The sequence below is a fragment of the Geotrypetes seraphini genome, chromosome 15 (genome assembly GCF_902459505.1).
Source record: "Geotrypetes seraphini chromosome 15, aGeoSer1.1, whole genome shotgun sequence".
NCBI lineage: Eukaryota > Metazoa > Chordata > Amphibia > Gymnophiona > Dermophiidae > Geotrypetes > Geotrypetes seraphini.
In genome coordinates, this window is record NC_047098.1 from 25,075,007 (window position 1) to 25,098,228 (window position 23,222).

Below are 23,222 nucleotides of genomic sequence, written 5' to 3' on the forward strand. Positions count from 1 at the left end.
CATGTACTTTACAGTCCCTTCTTAGAAGAGCTTACAGTGTAATTAGTACAGACAGAACAAATGGGACATTCTGGGGAGTTTCTTGCAGAGAGAATAGGTATCATATAATGAGTGGGAGTTTGGAGTTGAAAGCAGCCAGGATATTAAATGTCAGGCTATGACTGGGCTAGAGAATGACCTAGGGACAAATTTATCCCGTCCCAACAGGATCCAGCTCCATCGTTGTCCCTGCCCCATCCCTGCCAGCTCTGTCCTCATCTGCACAAGCCTCAAACACTTATGATTTTAAAGTGGATGCTGCAGATGGGCAGACTGGATGGGCCATTTGGCCTTTATCTGCTGTCATGTTTCTCTGCTTTTAAGTATTTATTGGGATTTTTAAAATAAGGTTTGGATAGATTTATGGAGGATTGGAATATAAATAATTATTAGCCAGACAGCCGTGGGTGTTTGTACTTTGTACTTCCAGAGAGAGAGCAATGGGAGAGTGAACTGTCCTTTTAGGCTCTGCCCTGTTCTTCCAGGTGACCCAGGCTGACCACTTGTAGAGATTGGATGCTGGTCTTCATGGATCATTTTTCTGACCCTGCAAAGCACTTATTATGTTTTTAAACTAGAACATTCTGTTGTTACACTACTACCACTTACTTCAACCCACTCCTACACAACCCCCGCAGGATGTACTCACCTTTGTTACTGACCTGTGATCATCTCTTCTTGCAAATCTGGGGTTAGGCTAGGTTCCTCTACATGGCAAAGCTCAGAGACAGCCTGTCACAGCTAGAGAGTCTCACTCACATAGTGCCCTGCACAGAGGCTGCTCTCCACACTTTCAGCATTACCATTTTTTTAACTGATGTTTTATTTTTTGCTGCACCAGGCTGCAGACCACTGGATATGTTCTGGAGAAGACTTGCTGTCTTTTAGTTCTGTCATAAAATCGTTTTCACATGTACCCTCCTCACTGCACACTGTTGCTATAAGGTTATTTGCAGTTATTTAGATTTTAGCTAAACCAAACCAAAAAGGAAGGATGGAGACTCCCTACAAAGACAATCAAAAAGACCAGAAAGTAAGGGTGGGCCAATGAAATGCCAGCCAAAGTGTATGTAGATGCTCTTTTTGTTCACAGCTGTTAGTATCCTGTAAATAAAATATTTCTACACATACTTTGGCTGGAATTTCATTGGTCCACATCCACTTCCTGGTCTTTTTGTTATTTAGATTTTATCAGACAAGAAAGGCAGAGATAGATTTCTCATAGTTAGCAATACAGGACTTGTGATACAAAGATTACACCCCCTCCTTCTATTCTCTAACCCTATCTATAACTGCATTTAATCTCATCAACCCAATGCTGAATATCCCTCCAATGCTGAACCAGGGAGCTCAATGCACCTCCATACCTATATGAGCCCTATGTTCTTTAAGCCTAATTTTATAGGGTGGCTAGTTCATTCGACATGGAACAATTTATTTGGGCATTTTATTATATATACTACTTGGGCACTATTACAGTCCGTATCCTCTACACTTCAGTAGGAGGAGTTTTAAGAAGGTAGTATGAATGCCATGGCCATTTTGATCTGGAAAGAGCTGGGCCAAATGGGTTCTTGGCAATATAAGTTAAACTTTAGAATTTAAAGTATTTTAAGGATAGGAAATAATGGTTTCCTTATTTCTGCAGGGGTTATCCTTGAAAAATACCTTTTTAGGCAAAACGTTTGATTATGGGCTCCTTTTACAAAGGTGCGTTAGGGCCTTAACGCGTGGACTAGCGCACGCTAAAATGCCATGCATGCTAGCCACTACCGCCTCCTCTTAAGCAGGTGGTAGTTTTACTATAGTGCGCGCTAATCCAGTGCATGCACTAAAAACGCTAGCGTACCTTTGTAAAAGGAGCCCTATGTTTCCTGGCCGATGGACTGGGACCATATTTTAGATGTGTTATTACACTGCCATTTATTTATATATAGGAGATGGTTTTACATTAAGAAATATAAATTGTTAAGAAAGGGCTAATGACAAGATGGGTAAGTAAATCTTAGAGCTGTGAGAGCTCGAGCTGAAGCCCGAGTGGGGATGAAAAGTTAAAAATTTAAAAGTAGGAGTTAAGAAGGACGTTATTAAATCCTAAGTGTTTTGGAGTGTTTGTGTGTTAAAGAACTTGGGATTTAAAAGAATGTGTGCAATAGTTTGGGGTTTACAATAATAATTTGCTCTTGATTGTAACGAAAGGAACTGTAGGACTTAGGGATATGTAACAACTATTGCATAGTAAATCGCTTCACCGCATTATTCTGTCCCTTACATTGCATTTGGCTCTATAAGTCTCTCGCACTGCTTTCTCCACTATATAAATATCTCTGCTGTATATGTACAGTCTCCTGCATGGTAAATCTACATTGTTCCTCGCTGTATAACACCTTTACTGAATATGTACAGTCCTCACTGTATCTTCGCTGTAAATGTACAGTCTCTTACACTGTAAACCGCTCTGAACTGTTTGTGGTACTGCGGTATACAAAATAAAGTTGTTATTATTATTATTATTAAAGCATATGAGATAGAGAAAATAAAAGTATATATAAGAGTATATATTATTGTAAACAGTTTAGCTGGAAATCTGATAGGTGGTATAATAATAAAGTAAACCTTGAACTTTGAACTTACTGTCATAAAGCATCAAAGAAGGGATATTAAATGACATGGAGAGCCAGGTTGCAAGAGCACACATCTGAAATCTTACTTAGCAACTGTCTGTCATGGATGAGTAGCTTAGAGATTAGAGCAGTAGGCTGAGACCCAGGGGAGCTGGGGTTCAAAGCCCATTACTATTACCTTGGACCAGTCGTCTCACTCTCTGTTGCTTCAGGTACAAACTTAAAGCTTTACTTAAATCATGTAACATAGTAACATAGTAGATGATGGCAGATAACGACCCAAATGGTCTATCTAGTCTGCTCAACCTGATTCAATCTAAAAATTTGTTGCCGTTTTTTTTCCCTTCTTCTTAGCTATTTCTGGGCAAGAATCCAAAGCTCTGCCCGGTACTGTTCTTAGGTTCCAACTACTGAAGTCTCCGTCAAAGCTCACTCCAGTCCATCCACACCCTCCCAGCCATTGAAGCCCTTCATTATTCTCAATGAGAGCTATTTACAGTACTAACTCTACAATTGACCTGGATTAAAGTGTGTTAACAAAAATGAATAAATGAGGCCCTTAGATTCAAAGCCCTCTGAAGATGGCTGAATATACCCACTAGGCCTGAGTGTAACATATCTTGATTTACTACTGAAAAGGCAGGATGGATGGATGATGCCACTGAGTCACGGCAACATGCACAGTGAGGAATCCACCCTGTTGTGTTTCATGACAGAGTGCAGGAGTGGTTTGCCATTGCTTTTCCCATGCAATGTGTGGCTCTACTATGTTGCTGCAGCCCAATATAGAGCTCCTTGGCCTACTCTACAGCACCTGGTATGCCCAGGTGGTCTCCTATCCAGATATTAGCTAGGCCTAACCCTGCTTAGCTTCCCATAGTAAAAGTGGGCTTACTCAGGGCAGCCAGGCTGTAGCTAAAAAAGGCACAAAGTATAGGGCAGTGTTCTTCAACCACCGGTCCACGGACCAGTGCCGGTCCACAGAAATTTCCTGCCGGTCCACAGGGCCAGCATGTGCATCAGGCCCAAAACAGTGTTCTTCAACCGCCGGTCCACGGTGTGATCGATGCAGGGTTATCTTCGAGTCAGCTCCCTCTTCCTAACTGATTCAGTGCACAAAGCCACAGGCCGTGGCTCCTACAGGCATCCTGTGCCTGAACAGGAAGCCTTCGCTCTGACATTGCAACGTCAGAGGGAAGGCTTCCAGATGAGGCACGGGACGTGCATGGTGCAATTAGTACTATTATGGGGGCGGGGTCTGGGGTGGAGATTGGGTAGAGATGGGCGGGGTCTGGCCCACGACTTAGCCAAGTGCTCTTCAACAGCCGGTCCACGGACTGATGCCAGTCCACAGAATAATTCTTTTATTTCTGCCCGTCCATAGGTGTAAAAAGGTTGAAAAACACTGATATAGGGTTATCAGACGTCCGGATTTTCCTGGACATGTCCGGGGATTCGGACGGCTTTTCAAAACCCGGCACTGTGCCCATCACTATCACCAGCAATGCAAATTTAGTGACTCTTCGCTACTCTCCACCAACCTCATTTGCATGAGCGTTTTTTGGAGAATGACTTACTTTTTGGGGGGGGCTTTTCCAAGATGGCGGCCAGCTAAGTCATCAACTGTGCCGTCTCCCTTCCTATTTTTGTTTTGAATTTATTTTTAAGTTTCCCCCTACATCTTAATTTGATTTTTCATCATCTTTTAATTTTTCCTTTTGTTTCTGATCTGATTGGAATTTTGGGTCATAAAATTGATTTATTTTGTTTAATTCCCTTCTCATTTTCCTGTGTATGCCTGTTGGTTCTACGGGCTAACGGCCTCAACAGCAGTGAACATTCTTCATACCTTTTGCAGCAGGATCGTCAATTTGTGAGACATCGGGATGGTTATTCCCTCTTCTGCTGGTGGGGAGTTTGCCGAATGTTCTAATGCATGCTTATTATGTGTTTCAGCGGTATGCTGACATCATATTATATCTGTTATCTGAATTTGAATGCTGTTAAATATGTACAGTTTTGATACTATTTCATGGATGTCCCATTATTAGGTTTGAGTTTGCTGATCTCAAGTTTACCTCATTTATTGTATTTGCGTTTATATTGTAAGTTTTACGTTAAACTGTACCTATTGTACACCATCTTGGGTGAATCTCTTCATAAAAATGCTTAATAAATCTCAATAAATAAGTCCCCCCTTTTACGAAACCATAGTGTGTCTTTTAGCGTCGGTCGCGGCGGTATCAGCTCTGCTGCTCCTAAGAGTATCAGAACTGTTACTGCCATGGCCGGTGCTAAAATCCATGCTATGGTTTTGTAAAAGGGGGGGTGGTAAACCCCCCTTTTACTACGCCACTGTAGATGGTTCTACTGTGGCCTGGAGTGCTAACTGCTCTGAGGCTCAAAGAATTCCTATGAGTTTCAGAACATTTTGCACCTTGGGTCGCAGTACAAACTTCTACTGCAGCTTAGTAAAAGGGAGTGGTGGTTGGGGGGGGGAGGGGTAAATAAATAAATAGGGCAAAATATGGGACTTTTTGTCTGGGCCTGTTTCAATCTTGACCAAGGCCCTGATGCTCAAAAGCTTGTCGTGGATGTAAGACTGGTTGTAGCCACTCTTTGTAATACAGTCTTACTTGCAAAGCAGCTCAGCCTCTGATGCACAAAAGGGTTCTTGGGGACTTTTACTAATCACAGTAGCAGCCACCGAGAACCCTATGCAAATGCATTACATAGTAACATAGTAGATGACGGCAGATAAAGACCCAAATGGCCCATCCAGTCTGCCCAACCTGATTCAGTTCCATTTTTTTTTTCATAGCTATTTCTGGGCAAGAATCCAAATCTCTGCCCAGTACTGTGCTTAGATTCCAACTCCTGAAGTCTCCGTCAAAGCTCACTCCAGCCCTTCTACACCATCCCAGCCATCAAAGCCCATCTCTAGTCCATCCTCACCCAAACGGCCATATACAGACACAGATCGTGCAAGTCTGCCCATTCCTTTCTTTGGAAAATAATTTGTTCTACAAAATCTACATGGAGCTCATTAGTATTAAAATTAGCATTCTTTGTAATACACAGCAGGGAATTCTCACCTCTTACTGTGCACATTTTTCCAGCAAGTCTGGAGTTTCCAGTAGCTGTTTGTGCATATTTTGTGTGTGTGTTCCATCCGCGCCTATGGTCAGAATGCATCTGTTAGGCGCGGGATACACACTCATACAAAACATGCACAACAGCTGCATCTATATCATGTGTGAGACAAAAAAAAACAACAAACTTGCTCAAGAGCTCCAGCAATCACAGGAACTGTTCTGGGCCTGCACACAAGAACTGTGCCTACTGCTTAGCTTTCTTGCGCGGGCGCCAGGCACAGTTACTCCCCCTTTCACCGGGATACTCAGAACAAATAGTGTGCATATAATTTGCATGCTATTTGTGCTGAGCAAAGCCCAGCAAATCAAAATCACTCCCAACCCAGTGTGTTTTTTACCGGGTTGCCAGAGCTTTGTGCATCCTGCCCTAAGTTACAAAAAGGTGTCTTATCTGACCAGCTGACCAATAGAGGGATTAAGGCATGACCCTCTGTACTACAAGGTGCAATAAATGTATGTTTACACAGACAATCACAGTAGTAATTATCCTGTAGCTAGGGAATAGTACCTTATACTTCCCAGGAAATTCTACCACTGCTAACTTATTGGAAGACTAATGCCAGAGTACGAATGAATCTTATTTATTAGAAGAATAAACAAATGTCTTAGAAAAATATTGCAAGCAGTACAAAAATATACTAATGATTATAAATATGCAAACAATTGGTATACACGTGGTCGAGTCACATAATTATAGCCAGCGCCTACCTCTGACATCAGAGACGCACAGCCAATGAGCGAATGCGCATGTTGCGTGCAGACTTCGTGGGATGTCAACAAGTTGCCAATATAGCAACCGTGGCTGTCAAGAGGGGAAAAGCACAGTTTATTGGACATTGAAAAAGGCTTGATCATCGGCTGCCAGGCCAAGGGTAGCAGAGTTTATGAACTGTTCACAAGCTTTCGTGGTCAAAGTATATTGTGAGTGGACGAATGGAATCTTTTCGACAACCCAATGCGGGAACTGTGGGGCAACATAAGCCATTAATGCGAGAGATGAATGTTGGCTGCGCGGGTTGGTGCGGGCTGATCAGCATGCCACTATGGAGCAACTCACTGTCCAAATGAACCAGGGGGCTTCCAGATGTATGTTCAAAACAAGTGTGCAGCAAACTCTGTTGCGAATGGAGCTCCGGAGCAGACAGCTGATGACTGCATCCTGCTCACAAGGGTTCATCACAAAAAATGGCTGTAATTTGCACAGGAGTACCAACTAGAGGTCTGCACGGAAACGGGGATCGCGGGAATCCGGCGGGTCCTGCGGGTGTCCCGCGGGAATCCCCCCTAACCCATGGGACTCCCATGGGGACCCCCCTCTGGCTCACGGGACTCCCACGGGGACCCCCCTCTAGCCAATGGGACTCCCACGGGGATGGAAGGCTTTGGAAGCAGGGTTCGTCCACATAATATAATGGACACGTCAGCCTTAGTAAAAGAGGGGGTTTATAAGTTAATTACCTGAACAGAAAAAAAAATAGGGTTCTACCAAAGAGATTCCACAAGGAAAACAACAGCGCAAACACAAAAGAAACTGTGGAATTGATGATCCTGTCAGAAGTAATTGCTGCTTTTTATGAGGATGGGTGGGGATGGAGGTAATTCCTTGCGGGGATGGGTGGGGACGGAGAGGATCCTGATGGGGATGGGTGGGGATGGAGAGGATACTGGCGGGAACGGGTGGGGATGGAGAGGATCCTGGCAGGGACGGGCGGGGATGGGTGGGATTTCTGTCCCCGTGCAACTCTCTAGTACCGACATTGGACTTGCACCAACAGGCAGAGGGATGCCTTCTCCGCTGAGTCACACTGTGAGCTCCATCAAATGGAGGGACGTTGGCATGTCAAGAGTGAAACCACTGAGAACACCCAGCAACCATTGTGGGATGTACAAAAGTTGGTGGCAGCAGTGTTATGGTCTGGGAAATGTTTTCTTGGTATAATCTGGGTCCCTTGATACTTCTGGAAGACACTCTCAACCGATCTCTTCGTCTTTGCCAATCAAGTACACCCGTACATGTTGATGGTCTTCCCTATGGCCAATGGGATCTCTCAACAGGACAATGCGACATATCATACCACCAGAATTGTTCGCTAGTGGTTCGCAGAGCATGACCAAGATATCCAGCTACTTCCCTGGCCTCTGAATTCCCCAAACCTTAACCCAATCGAGCACAATTGGGACCACCTCAGTCGACATGTTCGATGACTAAATCCACCACCACACATCTGTCAGCAACTGTCGAACGCACTGCAGTCTGCATGACTCCAGATACCTCTAGCAACCACCCAGCATCTTATTGAATCACTCCTTTGGCGTCTGGCTGCCATCAATGCTGCCAGAGGTGGTTATTCTGGATACTAGCAGTGGTCATAATAATGTGACTCAACTGTGTATATATGTAAACAATTACTAATCAGTAAATATAATTAACACCATACAATATATATATTGTTACAATACTAAGATTTCCTGAGAAGAATATAAAGCAGCAACTATAATATGACTTCAGCTAATTACCAAAGTCTCAAAAATAATCCCTCCATCACAAACCAAGGGTCGCAATCCAGTTGGGTTTTCAGGATTTCCTCAATTAATATGTATGAGATCTATTAGCATACAATGAAAGCAGTGCATGCAAATAGATCTCATGCAAATTCATTGGGGAAATCCTGAAAACCCGACTGGATTGCGGCTCTCAAGGAGGGACTTTGACACCCTTGGCATAGAGGAAGGGAAGCAGATGCCAGACCATGGGGTGGGAATGAGGGAAGGAAAGGAGAAGGGAGAAATGTCAGAGCATGGGGGAGGGAGTGGAGACAGAAAGAGAAAAATGGAAAGGGCAGAGAAAGAGGGAGGACACTGGATGGAATGGAGAGTGAAGAGATGAGGAAAGCAGAAACCAGAGATGACAAAAAATAGAAAAAGATTTTTTTTTTTTTTTGCTGGTTTAGAATAAAGTAGTATTGTAGCTGTATTGATAAACATTTATAGAGAATGGAAATAAGGTAATCTTTATACTGGACTAATTTTAATATCATTTTTAAAATAACCTTTGGAGGCCAAAATCCCCTAAGTGTGTTGGGGGGGGGGGGAGAGTAGTCTGTCCCAGATGCAGCTCCTAGGGGTTGCTCCTTCGATCCCTTTTTATATTTTGGCAGCGGTGGTGGTGGTGGTGGTGGGGGGTTTGTTGTTGTTAAAAAATGATCAGCCCGGGTGTCATACCCTAGGTAGGTCACTGGATAGATCCTGACAGCCATCAGTGCATACTTAAGCACTCAAATAAAAATAAGATTGCAGGTTAATCATGATTGCTGAGTTTAATTATCAAAATCTTTGCATCCATCACCCTTGCACCAGCTCTGCCAGTATAGTGTATTTTAGGACTTAATTAGCCACTTGCACGCATCCTGCCTTGTGTGGGTGCGCTCTGAGGCTCGGGGCCGCCGGAGGCTATTCTCAGCAAGTCACGCTGCACCTCGCATTCCTCGACGCTCAAGGCTGACACCGGAGCCTCTGTCGACGTCACGGCCAGCGCCCCCTACACGCCTCCTCCTGCAGACGCGCTCGCGCCACTCTTTCTCCGCCTCACACCTCCGTGCGTCACACGCCCCGCCCCAACGTGTGACGTCGGCCCAGTCACCGGATCATGGCGAGAGAGGAACCGGCTTCTGCCGGCTAGAGAGAGAGAGCGAGAGAGGCAGCGCGCGCCTGCATTCGAGCCGAATTGCGGTCGGGGACGGCGCAGAGCCGAGCCCGTAAGCGTGGGGACGGTGGGGGGGGGAAAGGCCTAGACGAGCAGGAGTTTTCCAGGCGCGAAGCAGCCGAATGGCTGTCGGACTTTGAGAAGACTTTGCGAGGAAGTATCAACCGACGCCGAGACGAGCGCCATGGCCGAGAAAAAGGACACGTTGCTGCACCTCTTCGCTGGGGGGTAAGAAGCCCGTCAGGGAGGGCATCTTAACATAGGTGACCCCCCCCCAACCCCTAAAATCCCGCGGGATCTCTTAAACTCCTTCCTCAACGCAAATTCAAGGGGGGGGGGGGGTTCCTTAAAACTTCAAAACATACTATATGCAGGAGCCCTCTAGCTCAGGGGTCTCAAAGTCCCTCCTTGAGGGCCGCAGTCCAGTCGGGTTTTCCCCAATGAATATGCATGAGATCTATGTGCTGCTTTCAATGTATATTAATTGGGGAAATCCTGAAAACCCGACTTGATTGTGGCCCTCAAGGTGGGACTTTGAGATCCCTGCTCTAGCTCATACTCTCCCCCCCCCAAACACACGATAAACATGGGGGACCCTGTAACATAGGTGCCAATCCTGAATTTCAGAATAATTTCAGGTGCTAAACCAAACACAGATTCCTCCTGCCTGGATTCAGTGAAGGAGCGTGCTCAACGCCAGGGTCCTCCTCACCTCAGCACCCGCTGGCATGTACAACAGAGTCCTCTAACACTACTTACACCATAACACAGGTGTGGTGCTTTAACATAGTAACATAGTAAAGGTAAAGATCTGAATGGTTCATCCAGTCTGCCCAGTAGTCACGTTCCTTAATAATGCAGTGTCAAAACAACAATCTAGTACTTATTCATTTTACTTGCTAGGTTCCCCTTTAAGATGTTTTACCCTCTCCCCGAGATAGGCAAGACCTGTGCTCAGATGATACGTAGGTGGTGTAAAATATGCATACTTGCTCCTGATCTGCCTTGCTTCATATGGAAACGGATCATAGAAGTCCGTGTGGCATCAGTTACACTGCCCCATTGCTGGAGTCGCCGTCAAAGCTATCTCTATCCCATTGTGATCTGTCTTGCTATATACTAGACACAGACCGTATGTCGGTCCAGTGTTGGTTTTGCTTCCCCACTGCTCCTGCACATAATAAATTAAGTCACAGTTCTTGATCTGTTGAGTTTTTGGATTGATACTGTCCTTTTTCTATTTAAGGATCCTCTGTTTCTATCCCATGCATTTTTTAACTCTGTCACTGTTTTTGCCTTCACCACTTCTACAGTGAGGGCATTCCAGGCATCCACCACCCTCTTCGTGAAAAAGTATTTTCCTGACGTTACTCCTAAGCCTCCGCAACCTCATATTATGTCCTCTAGTATTCTGTAATCACAGTTGCATCCCCTCCCCCCTCCATCCCTAACATCAAAATTACAGTCACAACCCTTCTATCTAAGTGGACAGTTTGGTTTAATGGTTCCCCCCTCCCTTCCCCACTTTCTGGCCTTTTCCACTCGTCACAAGGTGTGGCAGAAACTCCATCCTTCACTCCCCAATACATATACATTTCTTAATCTGATCCCCATAGTGTAAGGGCATGAGCTTTCCCTATATTTCTACTCCCACTTTCTATAATCATAGAAGCATTGATTGAAGTAGGCCAGGGATCATAGGAACATTTGTTGCTTACCAGAACCAAAGTATTATTGTGTAGAGTAGACTTTAAGAAATGTACTGTTGTGGTTCCTACCTGCAGCTGCATTCCTCCGCATTTGCTTGACAAGGAACCTTGGTACCATGACTGCTATATTCATTTTGAGTTCTTCTTACTGCTTGAAGAAGAGAATTGATTACTTCTGGGGATGGGCAGTGAATCTGGGCAGGAGGTAACACCTGAGAACAATTGAGTGTTGTCACTTCTAGGGAAACCCTTGGACCATCAGAAACTGCTCTGGGTGAAATTGGTAGAAGCATCCATGTTACTGGAAGATATAAAATATTCAAGCTGAGAAAATAAGCTAGAGAAGACAAGATTTAAAAGCAACAGAATTACAGATTGGTGTTAAAAGAGAATGAAAGATATGGAGAAGCTGGCGTGTACTCAGCTAAAATACACATCAAAGCACTGTGATAGAGTGTGCATTTTCTGCTGAGTATGGAAAAGCTGTAGGCAAGGTGGGAGAGAGAGCAGCAGCATAATGTTTAGAAAGGGCCAAGAAATTGTTCACCGTAAACAGCAGATCAGTAATACTCTCTCCCTCCTCTTGTTTTGTTAAATCACTACTGAACTACATGGCCCTCAGGTGCAAAGAGAGGCTGCTTTTATTGGTACGATTATTCGGATGTCACATTTTCCAGCTTTGTTTGCAGGAGCAAGAGCATTCAGTATTGTGTTATGGCCTTATTCAAAAGACACATTTCTTTTTACATGCTAGCCCTGGTCATGGGTGCCTGATCCAAAGAGCTAGCAGGTGCCCTGAGACTGATTGAGATCGAGACCAGGGTTACATAACAATATAGTAAATGACAGTAGATAAAGATCAGTCAGCGCGTCCAGTAACTAACTTCTGTGTCTATGTGGAAAAAAAATTTGTATTGAATAAGGTATTAAGTCTGTTTTGGTTTTAGTGAAGCATGAGGAATGGTCTGAAATTTGGCAGCTAAGATTTAATGCTAAGAAATGCAAGGTCGTGCATTTGGGCTGCAAAAAACTGAGGGAACGAGCAGTTTAGAGGGTGAAGAACTTTTGTGCATGAAAGAGGAGCGAGACTTAGGTGTGATTGTATGTGATGATTTAAAGGTGGCTGAACAGGTTGAAAAGACGACGGTGAAAACTAGAAGGATGTTGTCAGCCTTAGCATTTTCGGTTAGCCTAACCAATGTCAGCAAAGGCCTATGGGAGATCATATCATTCATGTCTGACCTTAGGGCATGTCATTGAAAACCGCCTTAGCCAGCCTAAGTTAAATCAGTGCTTAAAGGTAACAAAGGATCTTGCAGAAGAGGTGCTAAAGACAGCTAAGATGTGCTAAGAAGTGTTAATGTCTGGTGCTTAGGCACAGATAGCTAAGATTAATCAGAAACCATTGTCAGATGCATACTGGAAATTACATTTGACTCCAGTCTGTAAAGGACAGGTTCTCCCTCTATTCTCCAGTCTCTCAAACCTCACTCACCTTCCTTATGAATGAAACTAACCATTGTTTCAAACAGTTTACAAATTATAAACAGAAAGATACTGGGAAATACAATAGTTTCTATTTATTCCAATTTATAAAAGCCTCCTCTCTGCAACACCCCTCTCTCTCTCTGGAACCCGAAGATTGGAACATCACCCCCCCCCCTTTTTCTCTCTACCTCTCTTTCTTTGTCCTCACAGCACCTATTCAGGAAGCTGTTTTTTTTTTCTCTCCCATTCACAAGAGCACAGAAGCAGTCTCTGTATTTGTAAAACTTATTTCTACAATTGTAATGCTTGATGTATCTTTATAAATCTTGCCTTTCTGTAATATTAAGCTTATTTCTGCACAATATATATATTCTTTACGCAAGCACTCTTAGTGGTCTTTGTCAGTAATTTTACTTCCTCCTGAATCTTCAACGAGGGTATCGAATCTGGAACCTGGCAGATTGTAAGGCTGCCTCAACATTACCCCACCAAACCTTACATTTGGGGGGCTAAACCTTACAGATGTTAGCGTGCATAGGGAGAAGTATGGCCATAGAAAAAAGGAGATATTGATGCCCATGTATAAGACTCTAGGGCAGGGCTGCCCAAGTCCGGTCCTCGAGATCTACTGGCAGATCAGGTTTTCTGGATATCCACAATGAACATGCATGAGAGAGATTTGCATACCAAGAAGGCAGTGCAGGCAAATCTCTCTCATTGTGGATATCCAGAAAACCTGGCCTGCCAGTAGATCTCGAGGACCAGACTTGGGCAGCCCTGCTGTAGTGAGACCTCATTTAGAATATTGTATACAATTCTGGAGACCACACCTTCAAAAAGATATAAAAAGGATGAAGTTGGTCCAGAGGAAGACTACTACCGTGTTTCCCCGATAATTAGACCTATCGCAAAAATAAGCCTTAACATGATTTTTAAAGGTACTCCTAATATAAGTCCTACCCCAAAAATAAGCCCTAGTTAAGGTCAACCTCCAAAGCTCCTCCCAAATACGACACATGGGCTGCTTTGTGGTCTTCCCCACCGGGGCCGGGCTTTCCCTCTGCAGCATCTTTCTATCCCTCCCTCCCATCCCCCTTTGCAGCAGAACACCAGTGACCTTCCCACTGTGAGACTGACATACCTCCCCTCCAAGGCCTCCAAAAACAGCAGCGGCAGCACCGCTCTGAACGAGCTGCTTTGTGGCCTTCCCTCTGCTGCATCACTGATGATGTTATCAGTGATGCGGCAGAGGAATGCTGTGAAGCAGCCTGTTCAGACACTGCTACCACTGTTGTTTTTGGAGGCCTTGGAGCGGAGGTATATCAATCTCATGGTGGGAGGGTCGGCGAAGTTCTACTGCACAGGGGGATGGGAGGGATAGAAAGATGTTGCAAAAGGGGATGGGTGAGAGGAGAAGAAAGATGTTGCACATTGTGTGGGGAGAGAAAGGAAGAAGGAAGAATTGGGGTGGAGGAGAGGAAGAGAAAGATGATTGTTGTACATGAAAAAAATAAGTCCTAGTGTGTTTTGTGGACCCAAAATTAATATGACACTGTCTTATTTTGGGGGAAACACGGTATAATGGTTGGTGGTCTTCATCATAAGGTGTAAGGGGACAGACTTGGAGATCTCAATGTATATACTTTGGAAAGGTAGGAGAGGGGAGATAAGATAGAGATGTTTAACTATCTATGAGGCACAAATACACATGAGGTGAGTTTCTTTCAACTGAAAGGAAACTCCAGAGTGAGAAGGCATAGAATGAGTTTAAGAGGTGATAGGCTCAAGAGTAATCTAAGGAAATACATTTTTACAGAAAGGGTGGTAGATGCTTGGAGAAGTCTCCTGGTAGAGGTAGTAGAGACAAAGGTTGTGTCTGAATTCAAGAAAGCAAGGGATAGGTATGTGGAATTCCTTAGGGAGAGGAGGAGATGTGATGCTTCGGATGGGCCATTTGGCCTTTATCTTCATATTTCTATATGTTGAGTGAATAGCTTTTCTACATTGATTAGTTTGGAAATGGCAGAATCTCACTAACTCATGTTCAGTCTTTTGGCTTATTTTATTACATATTGTTTTTAACTTGGTCCAGCTAAGTGAATAAAGCTAATTTTAATTGGAATTTATATTACATTTCATGATATCAAGCTTTCTCCTCATAGCTGAGGGAAACTGACCATTCTATTTGAATTTTTCTAGCATACATAAAGGCTCCTAGTTTATCGGTGTGTTTGTAGTTTCTGGAGTCTTGTGGTTTGTGCATGATAAGTTAATTATTAATACTGTACTAGAGGATTCTGCAGATGGTCTGGGAGGCACAGACAGAGAACTCTAATGTTACAACTTTCTATAGCATTTTTTATGAGAAACTTGATGAAAGATAGGGCAGATTTGGAACTAATAGGTTGCCTAGTGACCAGGTACTCACAAGTAGGAGTATGTGGTTGAGTAAACCTGGAACTCTGAGCAGAAACTAGTCTTAGTTGGAATTTGGAGTGGAAGTTTAGGCAGGGCAGGAACTGAGCCATGAAGGCAGATGTGGAGCTGGAACTCTGACTCTTATGCTCAAAAGTTTTCCGTGGCAGTGAGACTCGTTAAAGCAGTCTTATTGGCATGGAAAACTCTCCTCCTAATGCAGAAAAGGGTTCTCTGTGGTTCTAATGATCTTCGTAGCAGCCACCTCTATGCAAATGCAAGGAGCTCATTAGTATTCTAATGAGCTTTCCTTGCAATGCACGAATGGGAATGAACACAACACATGCACAACAGCTGTACCCATTAACCCCCCCCCCAAATTCCTTTGCAGCTGAGCTGTCCTTGCTGGCGGCTTTGGGGCTTCCCCTGCTTCTCAGTTGTTTGGGGATTACCCTTCTGTTGAGCTGGCAGGGAGAGCAGGGACCCCTCAAGCCCTCCATCCCACTGATCCACCCTAGCCCTCTAAAGATAGTCCCCCTCCCACTGAGCCCTCCCCACCCAAAAATATCTTGTGGTCCAGTGAGCTGGGTTAGGTCAGAACCCCTAGCTTGTAGACCCTCCTCTCTACCTGACCGTATGGGCTGCCCCCCCCCCCCAACATCCCCTTACCTTTATGTTGAAGATTGGCAGGAGGGATGCCCACTTCCTCCTGCCTTAAGGCCCATCTCTTCAAAATGGTGGCTCTGTCCCTGCCTGGTGTATCCCTGCCACTCAACTGTTTGGGGCTTCCCCTGTCAGCTCAGCTTCTAGTGGTAGAGCTGTCAGAGGAAGCCTCCCGGCTCAGCTAATCGGGGATTCCTGTGCTACAATCAGATGAGCAGGCAGGGAGACCAGCAGCAGGACAAGAATTTTGACAGGAGGGATTGGGGGCGTGGGGGGAAGAGCTTTGTCTATGCTTTGCTCTTTTGAACAGGCATCTGGCACAGTTCCTCCCCCTTTTACCTTTTATTGTGCTGAGCATCATCCAGTAAGGAAAAATCGGTCTCACTGTGGTATTTTTACCATGGTGTCAGAGTGTTGTGCCCTCGGTACAAGAGCAGCAACTGGAATTGAAAATTGTAGTAGAAACGTTGTAGGCATCCCTCCTGCTGATCTTCGATTTGGAGTCTTTTTTTTTTTGGTGTGTGTGCTTTTATTCTGCACATGTGCTGATCGCTATCTCCAGATATCGGCACATGCAGATTTAGCGACCTTCTGTGACTCTCCGTGAACCTCATTTGCATGTGCATTTTTTTTTTTAAAGAACCACTCGCCTTTTTGAAAATGTTGTAATAGCCGTCGGATTTTACTGCAAACATTTGAGAATCTTCCCCTAGGTCCCTTTTGCTATTATTAATGGGTGGTTCCAGGCAGTGAAAATGACAGTATTGCTGCATTGGCTCTTTGATTTGCAGAGTTTGCCTTTGCTACTTATTAATGGAGGCAGATGGCTTCAAAGTTTTTGTGAAAGTGCCAGAAGCCTGGAATCAGGTTACAGTTGTGGCAGTGGAAGATATTGGTTGGAGGACTGGGCTTTCCTTATCTACAACTGTATGATTGATGAAGCATGCTGTGGATTGTGTTGGGGTCACTCCAGTGTGTACAGAAACAGGCAGCAACAGCTGAACTTCCAGCTCCTGTTCACTAGCACGTGCCCTGCACATGCAACCATTAGAGAGATTAGGACTGTACCGGGTGCCGGCTGTGTACCCCCTCACCTCAAAGACACATGATGAGCTAGTGGAGTTGAGGGTTTCAGACACTCAGGGTCTGACTAAAAGGGCAGCCTGAATCTACAAGCCCCTGGAGGAATCTACAAGCTCGTTTGAGGCAGAAATCTTCATTCTCCAGCTGCAGTGAGAGTTGATAGAGGCACAGCACCTTTTAGTTTATGAGTACAGTGCATTAGTGTCTATGAGTGAGAGAAATTGGAGAGGGCTTAAAAACTTTGAGGGGATCTAGGGCTTCCTTTAAGGTCTCCCACCTCCGAAAGCCCTTTCTCTAAATTTTTGGAATTCAGCTCTCCTGGGCTGTTTTTTTTGGTGTTAAAATACTGCCAATGTGGCCATCTTGGAATTCCCAATTTTTATTTTAAAAGCCTTTATCTGCCTCAAAACACCTTGATTTTGTTAATAATCAATTCATTTTGACTCCCCAGGCCTTTCTACCCCTGTATCATGCCAGCTTTATGCTGGATGGTCGGATGAGGAGCATTCACACACCATATGCTGTGGGGCGCATGGTAGGGGGGGGGCAGGAGTAATGGGCTTAGCCTCCCCTGGTCTATCCAGGGTTTTAGAGTCACAGGAAGCTCATTTGTCGGGGCTTAAATTCCCCCTATTGCACTCAAGTGATGACTCTGCATCAGTGGCATAATGCAAGTGCAGAGAGGCTTCAGAACCCATGAGGGCACCAGAAGTTTCCCCTGCAGAGATCCTTAAATCCGGACAGAGTTTTGACTCTGAATTTGTAAGTTGGATGGGTGAAGCTTTTATAAAGTTTAAAGCATCTGCACAGTCTGGAGTTTGCTGATAGTGGCGCATGGGGATTTACTTTCATACTGCGCAGTTCCCCAGCAGACAGCTTTACCACAGGAACAGAGGTCCAATTGGAAAAGGACTGGGGGTCAGGGTTACTGCCTTTTCTCCTTCAGTGTGAATCCTCAAGTCTAGAGGTTTCTGGGTCTCAGGTGGGTGATAACAGCCAAGAGTCTGCAGCCCTAGACCAGGGAGAGTGTTTCCCCCATAGCCAATGGTAAGTCAGATCATTCAAAGAAAAGCAACCCATCTCAGGTTAGTGATTCTAGAGGCGCTGGATTGGCTACAATGGGACAGATGTCTCAGGCTGCTCTTATGGCCAACATTTTTGTCAAAGAGCTCAATTGCCCTGGAGAATCCAGAATGCTTTGGTATTTCGGATTGGCAGCCTTGGCACAGAAAGTATATTCAGAGGTGTTACTGGACATGAGAGTTATTCTCTGTTATTTCGAGGGGACAAATGTCTTTTCATTTTTCAGATCAACTTTTTATGTTAATCATCTTTAGCAAGTTGGAGCAAACCTGCCTTGAAGGTGTCCATTTCCAGATGGATTCACATGGCTATTGTGGCTGTGTACAACTGGCTGTGGTAAACAGTCACCGATTTCTTTGGGAACGTATTCCACCAGAGTTGTAGCCTCTTCTTGGGCAGAATCCTGGTCATTTCCACCCGAGGAGGGTTGTAGAGTAGCTACCTGATCCACTCTCCATACTAGGTTTACAGAGTGGATGTTGTGGCACAAATGGATACCATGTTTGGATCCTAGGTGCTCGCAGCAGGCTCATCTGCCCTGCCCTAGACTTGGGGGACTGCTTTGATACATCCCACTAGTCAAGCTTATTGTATCCTTTGCACTGGAAGGAAAAATTAGGTTCTTACCTTGATAGTCTTCTTTCTAGTACAAGGTTACAGTAGGCTTGATGGCCCTCCCTGTCAGATGTTAAGTTAGTCTGCCTCAGGCATATGTGGGTATCTCCAGATATTTGTCTGTGATCAACCAAGAAAGAACGAAGATGCTTAATATTCTTCTGTTATACAAGTAAGAAGAGTTATCAGGTAGCTCTATAGTGAAATCTTTTGTGAGAGGCTATAGGAGCTAAATAAATGTTAATGTTAGTTGCTCTCAAGTAGGTGGCTTTGGTTAAATCTTTGTTTCTGAAAACTGTCCATTATTTTAATTAATTGTTCTTATTGCAGAGCAGAAAAGACACAATTGGTTGGGGAATTCTCCATACCCTCGTTGTTATTTCTCCTTTTTTAGGGGTTATCCATTGCTTTGGTATGAACTGAGACACTGCCCAAGGAGGCGGAGTTGAAAAATATAGATGATACCTTCTTCAATCCTCATGATTGGGGGAAAGGAATCCACTGGTCAAATATACTGTACTCTTATACTGGAAAGAAGATTATCAAGGTAAGAACCTAATCTTTCCTTGAACATGGGTAACTGGAGTCTGCAGAAAGTGGCAGACTTGGCTCTGATCATCTAATTGGGTAGACTGGATGGACCATGAGGGTGTTTTTCTGCTGCCATTTTACTGTGTTAAGCAAATATGAATTGAAAAGCCCAAAAAGGGAGGCAAAATTACTTATACAATATGTTTGGGGAGCCTTATCTTGTCAGTATGAAAGTGGAATAGCAATTTAAATGTTGAATTGGACCATGATGACTTTTCAACGATTATGTATGGGGTATATGGTTTGGCGAGAGCTACATCAGTCATACATGCACTTCAAATAGGCTTCTAGAACAAAATTGCTGGAAAGAAGATATGTCTTAGGTGTGAAATGAATAAGTGTTCATTTGTACACAGGGTCTGGTCTTGCCCAAAGCCTTTATTTTAGTCAGGGGTAATGGATGCTAGGGGAGCGAATGGAGAAGAATATGGAAGTGTGTTTGTTGGATAGGGTGGATGAAGTGTCTTTGGGGGAATGGAGCAAAACTTCATTTCATTTTGATCAGAAGGCCTGCTTGGTGACTAAGAAGTATATAATGCTGAGAGAGATTGGGAATGTTTCATTCTCCACAGACCAATGGAAGGAACAAATGTACGGTATATGTTGTCGCAAATGGTGAAGCTGATGGCCTGAAGGAAACGTCAATTTTTGAAAGTATGGACGCTGTTCACAAACATCTTCTTAACTTAATACCACATTCCTTAAGAAGTTGAAGGACTGATGAGACCAGTTATGGAGAGGAGGGGAGGAGGCTGAAAAGGGATTTTGGTCAGAGTGGAACAAAGAACTGTTGGGGATTAGGTGAATAGAAATTTTTATGCTGGTTCTTATTGGGGAGGTAAATGGTCAAACAAGCCTTTCTTGCCCTTTCATCTGTGATGTAAATTTACTTCAGTGGAAGTAAGATTGATATTTTGATGGGATATCTTAAATATTGGCAATAAAAATGATTTACACATTAAACAGGATGTACATGTTTGTTTTTGGAACATGCCCAAACCATACTCCCTTTAAATTTCTGCCAGAAGAATGGTAGAATTTAAGCAAAGAACAGACTTATGTGTAGAAGGGACATGATGGAGGTTTTGTATGAGAGATTTTAGGAGATCATGAAAAATAGAGGTAATTAATATAGAATGATGGAATTCTGCAGTCCTTGCTGGCAGCTTATAGCCTTTGGCTTGCTATATGAAAGTAGGTTTTCAGAAAGCTGAGTTTGCAAAAAAGCAAAACAAGTCTGGGAATATATGTTGCTTTGCTTTGAATACCAGGACAGAATAGTGAAACAGATTCCATTCTTAGGGACAGAACTATGGAATGTGTGGAGGATCTGAATCTTCCTGTTAGTTCGAAAAGCACAACAAATTTTGAATTATACTGAATCATTGTGTTCAAATCTTTGTAAAATCTGTTCTCATTTTAAAGGGCATTTCAGTATAGTACTGTAGGGAGCAATAAGCAACCAGGTTAAGAATATTTTTAAAATTGTATTTATAGAACTTAATATACTTCCTTAGCAAATGTAAAATGATTGTTTGTACGCCACCTTGAATGGACCAAATACATGTACACATGAGGGTGTGTCAATTTTGAAGATGTCATAATTTTAAAAAGCACTAGTGAAAAAATGGTACAATTTCATGTGGAAAATCAACAATTAGTTTTACATTTTGTGTAATGTTATTTGCCTACCTGGAACTTGTAGGAAATTATGCAAAAATACACAAATTACTGAAATATGTTAAATCGCTCTGATCATGATAGTTTTTATGTCTTTACATTGCATATTGATTTCAAAGCATAATCTGAATGGAAAGAATCTGAAAAGCTTAAGCATAATTGTAGAGTTTTGTGTTGGGGTTTACAGGGTAAACCGGTTCAATGTAAAAATAAATAGCAATTGGACTCAAGGTTCTGTGCATCTGCTCTTCCAGTTGCAACTGTTGAAAGAACAGGATGAAGTGGTAAGGAAGACGGTCATGCCTACAGTAGAGAGTTGCACGGGGACAGAAATCCCACCTGTCCCCACCAGGATCCTCTCCATCCCCGCCAGGATCCTCTCCGTCCCCACCAGGATCCTCTCCGTCCCCACCCATCCCCGCAAGGAATTACCTCCATCCCCGCCCGTCCCCATAAAAAGCAGCAATTACTTCTTGACAGGATCATCAATTCCACAGTTTCTTTTGTGTTTGCGCTGCAGTTTTCCTTGTGGAATCTCTTTGGTGGAACCCTTTTTTTGTTTTCTGTTCAGGTAATTAACTTATAAACCCCCTCTTTTACTAAGGCTGACGTGTCCATTATATTATATGGACGAACCCTGCTTCCAAAGCCTTCCATCCCCGGGGGGTCCCCGTGGGAGTCCCGTGGGCCAGAAGGGGGTCCCCGTGGGAGTCCCGTGGGTTAGGGGGGATTCCCGCGGGACCCCTGCGATCCCAGTTCCCGTGCAGACCTCTAGCCTACAGTGAGAAGGTCAGCTTGGTACAGTTACAACGAGTCTGTTCTGCAGTGAAGAGGAACAGTGGAGAAGATTTTGAAGATCAGAAGTGAAGGAGATGAGATGACACAGTTTGGAGACAGGAAAACACTATCCATCAACACTGAGGCAACTACCCTCGCCCAATTACTTGACTGGAACGCCAGAATCTCTGAGCCTCCTCTTATCTGTACCATGACAATAGCAGAGATCAAGGCATTTCTGAGCAAGCCCATAGTGGTTTCAGACTGGCCATCACATATAAAAATGATAACTGAGGCTGCTGATCATGTGTACAATCTGGAGAAGGAATCAGCAGGGAGCTCATGAGCCATAACAAACAAGATATGGCCACTTTGCTGGATTTGTTAAATAACATTAACTGCATAAATAATATTTTAAAAGCAATTATGTGGTTACAGATGTAATTCAGATTGTTTGTACATGCAAATAAATATTACTTAACTTCTACATATTTCAGATGTGATTTGATGTAGGCAAGACTCACTTTACGTAGCTTCTGAAGATATCTTGAGATTCAATATGCAAAACTGCATAACTTGGGTTACTAGTAGCTTGTAAAGTTTGAAAAAAAAAATGTTTATCTCCTAAAATTGACATGCTCTAGTACACCTAAAAACAGTAAACAAGAACCTCACAAAGTAGCATTGCCCCTCCTCAAAAGAATTTCAAATGCTGGTAAAGATGTTTAATTTGGTTTGTGGTACTATGAACAGATACCCACAATGCAATGCACATCATTATGTAATTCTGAGATTTCAACTTTAGCTTGCTCCAGGCTCCACCTCTGAAATTTATGATTTGCTTATATTTTGGAGCAAGTGTCAGCCTGTTTATATGTAGCTGCAGTTGCTTTTGCGTGTCATCAAGGGAAGGGAGGACCAGGCATTGTCTCATTCTGAGAAATGCATATAGTCTTGTTTTTAAGAGAACATAAATAAGGGACAAAGACATCATGAGGAGTCAAGTTTTAGCAGGCTGAAATAGCATGTTGCAGGAGGAGGCACCCACTGTTAGGATTCCGTGGTACTGTGATCTTGCTCCATCTGCCAGTGGCAAGTCTAAACTGTTCTACTAAACCTTCGCAGAAACCAAATGAGAATTCACCTGCTCAGACCCTCCCAAACACCCTTGCATTGCTTATCGCTGTGTCATCACTTTGCAGCTAGAGTTGGTTAGCCTTGAAACCAGGCTCATATATTTGCTTCAACAAACTGTGTGTGTTTGTGTTGAAAGGCTTCTTGCTGTCCGTTGAGTCCTTTTAATCTTTCGGTTTGGCAGTTTCCTCTTGCTCTTCTGACATGTTCAGATCTAGTGAAACCAACCTCTGCTGGCCTACAGTGCCATAAGCCTTCACTCACAGCTGCCTGTGAGGTTTTCCCATCTGAACTCTTAACCAAGGGCTAAAACCTATGGCTTATTTCAGACCCCACTTGCCTCTTGTGCTTCTAAAAGTCTCTAGAATACTAGCCATTATGTTTATGTGTGTACACTTACCCTCTTAAGTGCTAGCAGGACGCCTAAGTTCTATTCTACAAATATCCACTTAATTTGCATATT

At 43.7% G+C, this 23,222-nt stretch overlaps 1 protein-coding gene across 1 annotated transcript in view; it reads left to right on the forward strand.

Annotated features, from left to right (window-relative positions):
- Positions 1-9,369: 9,369 nt before the first annotated feature.
- Positions 9,370-23,222, forward strand: part of SLC25A33 (solute carrier family 25 member 33) — a 62,855-nt gene continuing 49,002 nt past the window's right edge. The window contains exon 1 of the mRNA XM_033922533.1: positions 9,370-9,749. Coding sequence (XP_033778424.1) covers positions 9,706-9,749 — 44 coding nt within the window. The 5' untranslated portion in view covers positions 9,370-9,705. The remainder of the gene's footprint in view (positions 9,750-23,222) is intronic.